At 37.0% G+C, this 11,375-nt stretch overlaps 1 protein-coding gene across 1 annotated transcript; it reads left to right on the forward strand.

Annotated features, from left to right (window-relative positions):
- The first annotated feature begins 21 nt into the window (after positions 1 to 21).
- arv1 (ARV1 homolog, fatty acid homeostasis modulator) lies at positions 22 to 10,645 on the forward strand. The gene is made up of 5 exons (XM_048208413.1): positions 22 to 179; positions 690 to 809; positions 904 to 1,057; positions 3,766 to 3,987; positions 9,822 to 10,645. Exons 1-5 carry the CDS (start codon positions 84 to 86, stop codon positions 9,947 to 9,949), a joined length of 720 nt encoding a protein of 239 aa, XP_048064370.1. The 5' UTR covers positions 22 to 83; the 3' UTR covers positions 9,950 to 10,645.
- Positions 10,646 to 11,375: the final 730 nt, after the last annotated feature.

Genomic DNA, 11,375 nt, shown 5'->3' on the forward strand with positions numbered 1-11,375 from the left:
TTTCCCGTCAGTAGCGTAATAAGCACCTCCTCTTATGGAGGATCAGGAAGCAGTAGGCGTGTTTTCATGCTGTCATTTGGAGAATGGCATCGGGACTGTTAAAATGCGTCGAGTGTAACGAAGATGCAACCGAATTGCATCGAGACTACAGCAACGGCATACTGAAGCTCACCATATGTGTGAGTACATTAACGTTTCAGGTTTAGCCTGGTTTTATCGGGTCTGTTGAGGTTAAAATGCCGACAATTTAGGCCTATTGCAGTGCACACAGGGAAGAACGCTGATATTTGTCACTATTTTACTCCATATAATATTATTCCTGTATTTATATATTTCTTGGCTGAAAAAAAAAAAACATCTTAAACTCATACACCGTTATTGCCTGGCAAAAAAAGAAGAAAAAAAAGATACAGTAATTTACAACAAATATACGGTGAAACTGCTGTTTATTGACAGTGATTGAAGAAGAGTACCTTTAAAAAAGAATAATAATGAAATAAAAATGCTAAATTATGTGCTGCTGTAACGCCATCTTCCACAGAATATCTGCATTTGCATTTTTTATGTATTATTTAAGGCTATTTTTATGTATTATTTAAGGCTAATTTATTAATTGACATTAATAAATAAATCTGTAGATATGTTTTAGGCAGTCTGTAAATTAAAACTGTGCTTTTCCCCCTTTGCAGAGTTCATGCAAGAAGCCTGTTGACAAATACATAGAATATGATCCAGTTATTATTCTGATAGATGCCACTCTATGCAAAACCCAGGCCTTTAGACATATACTCTTCAACACTGAGATCAATGTAAGTATAATGTTTGCACACCATGCACAGAATACAGACTGCATATTGCATAAATAGTAAACAGTAAACAAATGCTCTGTTACTCTCTTTCTAGATCCACTGGAAACTGTGTGTGTTCTGTCTGCTGTGTGAGGCGTATCTGCGCTGGTCCCTCCTGCAGGGGTCCCAGCCCAGCGATGACCCCGCTGACATCATCCGTTACACTAAAGAATGGGAGTTTTACTGCATGTTTGCACTGGCTGCACTGGGTAAATCATTGTGCTTAATGAAGTCAGGCACTGACTAATTGGATGTAATTATTAAGACGGACTAATTGAGTTGTTGGGTAACAAGTAGTGGACAAGTTATGCATATTTTTGAAGGCATTATGAAAGATTTAGAGGTTTATGTTTATGTTTAGTTTATGTTTGTGGCCCTAGTGTCTTCAACGTGATCTGTAATTAGTTAAAAAAAAAAAAAAAGCATAAAGAAAATACATTTTTCTACAGTACTGTTTAAAAGTTTGTGGTCAGTAAGATTTTTTAATGGTTTTGAAAAGTGTTTGAAGTCTCTTATGCTCACCAAGGCTACATTTATTTGATCAAAAATACAGTAAAAAAAAAAACAAACAAGAAAAGTAATATTGTGAAATTTAAAATAACTTTCTATTTGAATGTATTGTAAAATATAATTTATTCCTGTGATCAAGGCTGAATTTTCAGCATCATTACTCCAGTCTTCAGTGTCACATGATCCTTCAGAAATTATTCAAATATGATTTGATGATCAAGAAACATTTCTGATTATCACTCTTGAAAATGATTGTGCTTTCAGGATTCTTCGATTAATAGAAAGCTCAAAAGAACAGCATTTATTTGATTTTTTTTTATATTTTATAACATTGTGAAAGTCTTTACTGTAACGTTTTTGATCAATTGAACGCACCCTTGCTGAATAGATGTTTTAATTTCTTAAATAATAATAAAAAATATTGCTCACCCCAAACATTTGAATAGTATAAAGTATTTTTTTTTTTTAGTATTCCTTTACATAATATTATTTATTTTATTATTTATTTTATTGCAGTAATGAGAATCTCTTGTCTTGAATAATGGCACATAATTAATAATCTTTTCAATTAGCATATTATTATTATTATTATTAATAAGTTATATATACAGTATCTCACATTTTTGTAAATATTTTATTATATCTTTTCATGTGACAACACTGAAGAAATTACACTTTACTACAATGTCAAGTAGTGAGTGTACAGCTTGTATAACAGTGTAAATTTGCCGTCCCCTCAAAATAACTCAACATATGGCCATTAATGTCTAGACCGTTGGCCACAAAAGTGAGTACACCTTTAAGTGAAAATGTTCAAATTGGGCCCAAAGTGTCAATATTTTGTGTGGCCACCATTATTTACCAGCTCTGCCTTAACCCTCTTGGGCATGGAGTTCACCAGAGCTTCACAGGTTGCCACTGGAGTCTTCTTCCACTCCTCCATGACGACATCACGGAGCTGGTGGATGTTAGAGACCTTGCGCTCCTCGACCTTCCGTTTGAGGATGTCCCACAGATGCTCAATAGGGTTTAGGTCTGGAGACATGCTTGGCCAGTCCATCACCTTTACCCTCAGCTTCTTTAGCAAGGCAGTGATCGTCTTGGAGGTGTGTTTGGGGTCGTTATCATGTTGAAATACTGCCCTGCAGCCCAGTCCCCGAAGGGAGGGGATCATGCTCTGCTCATTCATGGTTCCCTCAATGAAGTGTAGCTCCCCAGTGCCGGCAGCACTCATGCAGCCCCAGACCATGACACTTCCACCACCATGCTTGACTTTAGGCAAGACACACTTGTCTTTGTACTCCTCACCTGGTTGCCGCCACACACGCTTGACACCATCTGCACCAAATAAGTTTATCTTGTTCTCATCAGACCACAGGACATGGTTCCAGTAATCCATGTCCTTAGTCTGCTTGTCTTCAGCAAACTGTTTGCGGGCTTTCTTGTGCATCATCTTTAGAAGAGGCTTCCTTCTGGGACGACAGCCATGCAGACCAATTTGATGCAGTGTGAGGCGTATGGTCTGAGCACTGACAGGCTGATCCCCACCCCTTCAACCTCTGCAACAATGCTGGCAGCACTCATATGTCTATTTCCCAAACACAACCTCTGGAAATGGCGCTGAGCATGTGCACTCAACTTCTTTGGTCAACCATGACGAGGCCTGTTCTGAGTGGAACCTGTCCTGTTAAACCGCTGTATGGTCTTGGCCACCGTGCTGCAGCTCAGTTTCAGGGTCTTGGCAATCTTCTTATAGCCTACGCCATCTTTATGTAGAGCAACAATTCTTTTTTTCAGATCCTCAGAGAGTTCTTTGCCATGAGGTGCCATGTTGAATTTCCAGTGACCAGTATGAGAGAGCGAGAGCGATAACACCAAATTTAACACACCTGCTCCCCATTCACACCTGAGACCTTTTAACACTAATGAGTCACATGACACCGGGGAGAGAAAATGGTTAATTGGGCCCAATTTGGACATTTTCACTTAGGGGTGTGCTCACTTTTGTGGCCAGTGGTTTAGACATTAATGGCTGTGTGTTGAGTTATTTTGAGGGGACAGCAAATTTACACTGTTATACAAGCTGTACACTCACTACTTTACATTGTAGCAAAGTGTAATTTCTTCAGTGTTGTCACATGAGAAGATATAATGAAATATTTACAAAAATGTGGGGGGTGTACTCACTTATATATATATATATATATTCAGCTTTGTTATAAAAAATACATTTATAATGCAATATATATATATATATATATATATAAAGGCTTTGAGTAAAGTGTTCTATTCTTATTCTTATTACTGTAATGTTAAAGGGGGGGAAATGTGCTTAATTGTCATGAAAATAATGTCATAATGCGGAGCTTCATCTTAACAGCCTGTGCTTTGCTTTGTGCTTTTCTAGAGTTGGCCGTGTTCTGCATAGGTGTGTTGGTCATTCTCTGGATGGCGCAGCTCTTCTGTGGAGCTTCTTTAGAATTCACTCCGCTGTTGAAGGCTCTTCTGCTGTCCAGCTACGGCAAAGTGCTGTTAATTCCAGCTGTCATCTGGGAGCACGATTTCTCCCCGCTCTGCTTCAGCCTCATACGACTGTTTGTTCTGACCTCCAATTCACAAGCCATCAGAGGTAAACATCAACAAACACCTATTTTTATGGAATACATACAAGTTAAACACACTCATTGACAGCATAAGATAAGCACACACTCTCTTTTATTCATGTAAACACCCAGAGGCAAAGTGAAATGTACGCATAACACTCACACTTTCTATCCTCGCATGCTCCGTTTCCCACACACATGCGTTCACACAGAGGGTTATATTGTTTATAGTGGGCCATTGTTTGCGCAAGGTCCTGGAGGTACAGGTCACTCCCATTAGTTCCTGTAGTTTGAACAGATGTTTCACCAACACTGTTGTAGAGATCTCAAACGTAGCAGTATATTGGTTCCAGATTAAAGCTAAATGTTTAAAAAAGAAACAAGATTTTCTATAGGATTTTTTATTTTGATTCACTTTGGCACCCGAGTGACTGGAAACCAAGGCGTTCAATATTAATAATAATAATAAAAAAAAAAAAAACACTAAAAATGTAGTCTTGTGTGCTAAATTTTTCTAAATCTACATGATAGCTATCCAAAATCATTGATGTATGGGCGGATGTTGGGGTTCTTTAGCAAATTTGGACACTGCTTGCATTAAATGTATTGTGTAGTATTTTTAGTATTGTGGAGTTATTTCAACTGCTTGCTATTCTTGTCATGGTGCAACCAACATGCAGGGGGAAAAAAAACATATAATGACATTATTCAGAGGGAACCTGACAAATAGTCATGAGGTTTTCTTTTCAATGTCATTAAGTGTCTGAAAATACCATATAATTTGACCTTTTTTATGACTGGACAAGGTTAGACCAAGTTGTAAACAGTGTTGTTATTGTTTAAGGGTTAGTTCACCCAAAAATGAAAATTTTGTCATTAATTACTCACCCTCATGTCGTTCCACACCTGTAAGACCTTCGTTCATCTTCAGAACACAAATTAAGATATTTTTGATGAAATCTGAGAGGTATAGGCTCCATAGACAGCAATTTAAACACCACTGTCAAGGTCCAGAAAGGTGTTGTTAAAACAGGTGACTTAGGGCTGGGCAATATGGCTGAAAACTGTATCACGATATCAATGTTTCATATCGGTCGATATCGATAATTATTGATATTTTTATGACCCTTTTAAAATAAGGGCAAGGGGAAAAATATATTACATTTAAACATTTTTATTTTAAACTTAACCTTCCTCTGATCATAATCCCCTCAGTTATTAAGACAGAAATGTCAACAACCATGGAAAACTCAAATAATTAAAATGTAAACATAAGTCTAGTCACAATGAACACTTAACAATTATTTCTTAACATTTAAGGTGCAAAATGAAAGAAAATGTAATAAATGCTTAATAAAGTGTAATAAAATAGTGCAAATAATAATGCAGCTACAGATGTTGTTGGTTGAATACGGCTGTGCTCCAAAGGGTGAGCGCGGCTAAGGTGGTACATCAAGTTCGTGGTATTACCAGTCTTGGCGGGGATGACGGTCTTGCATAATTTGCAGACGACATTGGTCTGACTACGGTCAGACTTATAATATCCAAAAAACTGCCATACTGGCGAGCTGACTTTTCCTCATTTATTTACAATTTCCTTGCTTGCTGAGGCACTCATTTTCTGCTTATCAGTCGCCGGTTACTGAAGAGGAATCCAGCAGACCAGCACGAGACAACGATATGGCGCAACCATACTTGATACTGTTTCATGATTGGCTGTTAGCGTGTCACTCCCTACGTTGCTAGGTTACCAGAGAGCGAGTGCCTTTGTTAATGCAACCAAACTTGCTTCGCAACCTCTATTTTCTTCCGACGAAGAATAAAAAATATCGAACGTTTTATCGAACACATTTTTTATTGATATCGATCACGTGTCTATCGCGATACATATATCGCCCAGCCCTAATGTGACTGCAGTAGTTCAACCTTAATTTTATGAAGCGATGAGAATACTTTTTGTGCGCAAAAACAAAACAAAACAAAAATAACGACTATTCAACAAATTCGTCAATCCCATCTTCTCCTACACTGTTTATGTGTCAGCGCTTCCAGGTTCTCTGTCCGAATGCCGGGTCAATAATGATTTTATTCCACAATTTTTCCTCTTCTCTGTAAATCTGTTACGCATTTGGTGCAGTGAAAGCATTGCAGAGCTTCCGTCCGAACAGGGACGTGCACAGGGGGGTTGCTCAGGTTGCCCATATGCCCTTCTCGACTCACGTTGCCCTTCCGAGGTGGAAAAAAAAAAAAAAAAAAATCGTACAATGGATGCAGAATTTCACGTAGGCCTAGATTTAAAAAAAAAAAAAAAAAAAAAAAACGCAAAGCCTCATTCATTTCCATATTCGGGCACCCGTCCGAAAGTGAAAGTCAGTAGGGGAAGGGCAAACTCTGTTTACGTGGCTGCAGCGCTGCACGCGACAGACACCTGAGCTGAGCCTGCATGAGCGGCACTAGAAGGAGATTGTCGCGGTTGTCGGGTGAGACGACTTAACGTTGTCGGAAAGGTGAGTAAGGTTATAATCGTTAACGAAAACGAATGAAAAAACGAAAACTAGGTGGGAAAAAACATTGTCGTTAACTGAAATAAAAACGAGGCATTACAAAAAAAACTATAACTAACCAAAACTGTAATGTGTGTTTGGCAAAACTAACTAAAATAAAATAAAATTATAGATTAAATGTCCTTAGTTTTCGTCTTTGGTAGGGGAGTGCCCTTTTTTTAGGTCAGAGCAACTGCCCCTCAAAATTCCTGTGCACGTCCCTGCGTCCGAACACCAATTCATTATTGGCCGGCTCCTGCGTCAGCATCACACGTATGCGTCGTGCTGCTCACATGAACACAGCCTCAGCCAATACTGAGCCGGCGTTCTGACGTGAACACGGAAGCTCACTGCACCAACTGCGTAACAGACTGACAGGGAAGAGGAAAAATTGTTGAATAAAGTTGTTATTTTTGTTTTGTTTTTGCGCACAAAAACATTTTGCGCTTCATAACATTAAGGTTGTACCACTGCAGTCACTTGGTCTATTTTAATGATGTTTTTAGTACTTTTCTGGACCTTGACAGTGGTTGTTAAATTGCCGTCTATTGAGGAGTCATATACCTCTCGGACAAAAATATCTTAAAGGTCCCGTTCTTCGTGATCCCATGTTTCAAACTTTAGTTAGTGTGTAATGTTGTTGTTAGAGTATAAATAAAATCTGTAAAATTTTAAAGCTCAAAGTTCAATGCCAAGCGAGATATTTTATTTTACAGAAGTCGCCTACATCGAACGGCCAGTTTGGACTACATCCCTCTACTTCCTTCTTTAATGACGTCACTAAAACAGTTTTTTGACTAACCTCCGCCCACAGGAATACACAAGAGTTGCGTTTGTAGAGTGTGTTTGTCGCCATGTCGTCGAAACGCTGTTATTTTCATCCCGCAGTCCAATCACCGGGTCTGATTCCGGCTCAAATTGATAGGGTAAAATTAAAGACATGTTTACAATAACACTGAGCGCGTGCATCTCCACGTTATGGTAAGAGGCGTGACCTTTCCGGGCAAGATGCGCTAAGAGCTGCTGTCGAATCACAACACAGGAACTGCTGGCACAATCAGAACTCGTTACGTATTTCTGAAGGAGGGACTTCATAGAACAAGGAAGTCATCAGCCCGTTTTTATGACAGTGGAAACAGCGGTATACAGATAAGTAAATTATGTGAAAAATACTGTGTTTTTTTACATGCGAAACATGAACACATGTTATATTGCACACTATAAACACAATCAAAGCTTCAAAAAACCACGAAAAACGGGACCTTTAATTTGTGTTCCAAAGATGAACGAAGGTCTTACGGGTGTGGAACGACATGAGGGTGAGTAATTAATGACAGAATTTTCAACTTCGGGTGAACTAACCCTCTAACTAAAACCTATTAAAATGGTTTTCATTCATTAAAATACAGCTGAAATGAAATAAAATATTAATTTAAAACTTAAAAAAAAAAAAATAAATAAATAAAAATCTCAAAGGAAATTGTGAAATATTGCATGGTAACTAATTGAAATAAACTTAGGTTGCTGTAGTAAAAATATTAAAGGATTAGTTCACTTAAGAATTAAAACAGCCTGATAATTTACTCATCCTCATGTCATCCAAGATGTTCATGTCTTTCTTTCTTCAGTCGAAAAGAAATTAAGGTGTTTGAGGAAAACATTCCAGGATTTTTCTCCATATAGTGGACTTCACTGGGGTACAACGGGTTTAAGGTCCAAAATGCAGTTTAAATGCAGCTTCAAAGGGCTCTACACGATCCCAGATGAGGAATTAGGGTCTTATCTAGCGAATCGATCTGACATTTTCTAACAAAAATGTAATAATTTATTTACTTTTTAACCACATTGCACTGCTCTGCGATGCGCCACACATTACGTAATAATGTTAGAAAGGTCACGCGTGACGTAGGTGAAAGTACCGATCCAATGTCTACTAATCAAATGTCCAAAGACTAAGTCAAACGCCCTTTACAAAAAAATGGTATAACAATGATGTTGGACTATTTTGAAGTTGGAGGAGAAAATGAGATGGAGTTTTTCGCCCTACCACAGTACTTCTGCCTACGTCACGCGTGACCTTTCCAACGTGGTTACGTAATGCGTGGCGCATCGCAGAGCATTTGTGAAGATGAGCATTTGTGGATAATAAGGTTTTTTTTTTGTTTTTGTTTTTTTTTTTTAAGAAAATGATCATTCGTTTTGCTAAGTAAGACCCTTATGCCTTGTCTGGGATCGTGTAGATCACTTTAAAGTCCACTATATCGAGAAAAATCCTGGAATGTTTACCTCAAAAACCTTAATTTCTATTTGACAGAAGAAAGAAGGACATAAACATCTTGGAAGACATGGGGGTGAGTAAATTATTAGGAAACATTAATTCTGAAGTGAACTAAACCTTTAAATCTAAAACATAAATATAAAGCTAAACAGAAATTTTTAAAAACTTTTCAAATATCAATTAATACTCTAGAGTACACTGTAAAAAATTTGAAATTGTAAATAAAACTGAATTCAGTGTGATTCTTTCCATTTCTTAGAAATTGCTAGTAATTTTCACAAATAATTACAGTGAAAATTATTTTAAATTCTACAGCATTTTTTTTTTCAGTGTACATAAATGATACTAAAATAGCACTGCTTATATACAGTGGGTACGGAAAGTATTCAGACCCCCTTAAGTTTTTCACTCTTTGTTATATTGCAGCCATTTGCTAAAATCATTTAAGTTCATTTTTTTCCTCATTAATGTACACACAGCACCCCATATTGACAGAAAAACACAGAATTGTTGACATTTTTGCAGATTTATTAAAAAAGAAAAACTGAAATATCACATGGTCCTAAGTATTCAGACCCTTTGCTGTGACACTCATATATTTAACTCAGGTGGTGTCCATTTCTTCTGATCATCCTTGAGATGGTTCTACACCTTCATTTGAGTCCAGCTGTGTTTGATTATACTGATTGGACTTGATTAGGAAAGCCACACACCTGTCTATATAAGACCTTACAGCTCACAGTGCATGTCAGAGCAAATGAGAATCATGAGGTCAAAGGAACTGCCTGAAGAGCTCAGAGACAGAATTGTGGCAAGGCAGAATTGTGGCTAAGATCAAACTCCAAGGAACTTTATGGTTACACCAAATGACATTTGAACAGTTAATTTAAACTATAAATTATATTATAAATATTATTTTCCAAACCATATCATACCAACATGAATAATACTAACAGAGCATATTTAAAAACTTGGTACATGTTTTAAACTATATTTTGAAAATACATCTCCATTTTAATCAGTATTCCTTATCTTCCAGTGATTCTGAACTGCAGTCGGCGTCTGTCTCTCCTGGCGGTGTGTGGCGGCTTGCTGTTGGAGATGTGGGTTGCCCAGACTTTAAAAACACTGCAAGTCTGTTCACAAGACTATCTGTCAATGCTCTAGATTATGAGGACTTGACTCCAGGAGTCTGAAACCTCAGGATTGTCTCAAACCTTTGAACGTATCAAACAGTCCTTTCTAAATATAAATGGATTCTCTATGAATTGATGCAAAACTATTTTCGTGAACGATTCAAGACCTCCTTGCGGTCAGTGAGACAGAAAGTTTGATTTATGAAACTGTTTACCTCAGATGTGGATGTAGAGACATGCTTGTCATTACTTCAGAGATGTTGTTTGAGCAAGATGTTTTGTACAAAGGAATTTATTGTGAAACTAAATGAGGTCATAGAGAGCAAATTGTTCATCTTTACTATGGTTACCACATGGTTATGAGGTTTTCCATGCATATATGTCTGGTGTTTACTAAGCTAACCCCTTTTAAGACCAGTAACTTCTCTTCACTTGAGAATTCTCCTCATACACAGGAACTAGTTTGGGTCTATATAGGCAGAAAAAGAGCAGGCCTGCAGTTTTCACGGAATCCTGTATGTTTATAAAGACTTTGAAGGCACAGCTTCACATTCCTGAGGTCATTTGTCAAATTCCTCAATTAGCTCTGCTGAGAGAAGATGTTAAATCAAATATACTACAGATGGCTGTGGACCTGTGTCGACATGATGCGTTCAAGTATTGTAATGATCTGAATGTCTGTTTTATTTGTGTAATTTATCTCTGTTACATAAATGTGAAGTGTGGACTTTTGGTATGAACTTGTGCAATTTGTTCTGAACAAACTCAGGGAATGATTCTTGCACTTCTTTGAACTCAGCTTAATGTTTTGTAACGGTTTAGTGTTTTTGAGGCAGTGCTGAGGGGGATTGTGGGTATTAAAGAGTAAGTTTTTTAAAAAATACAGTGTGTATTTGCTTCAAAATTGGTGCCCTAAAATAGTTTACCACTTAGTTATTTTAGTATTATTAAATACTGTGTAAAAACATGGTAATTTTCTGGCAGCAGGGGAAAATGTCTCATTAAAAACAGAAAAATACTGTCAGAAAACAAACAGACATAATTTTTTTTTTGTTTTTTTTCTGACAGTATTTTTCTGTTTTTAAACAGACAATTACGGAAGAGGATTAGGGCCAAGCAATAATAAAAAAATAAAACCATCTCGAGATTAAAGTTGTTAAATTTCAAGAAAAAAGTCGAGATAAAATGTTGAGAATAAAGTCATTAAATTACGAGAAAAAAGTCGTTAAATTACGAGAACAAATTCGTTAAATTATGAGAAAAATGTCGTCAAATTTCGAGAAAAAAGTCGAGATAAAATGTTGAGAATAAAGTCATTAAATTACGAGATAAAAGTCGTTAAATTACGAGAAAAAACTCGTTGAATTTCAAGAAAAAAAGTCGAGATAAAATGTTGAGAATAAAGTCATTAAATTACGAGAATGAACTCCTTAAATTACGAGAAAAAAGTCGTTAAA

This window comes from Megalobrama amblycephala, linkage group LG11 (genome assembly GCF_018812025.1).
Source record: "Megalobrama amblycephala isolate DHTTF-2021 linkage group LG11, ASM1881202v1, whole genome shotgun sequence".
Taxonomy (NCBI): Eukaryota; Metazoa; Chordata; class Actinopteri; order Cypriniformes; family Xenocyprididae; genus Megalobrama; species Megalobrama amblycephala.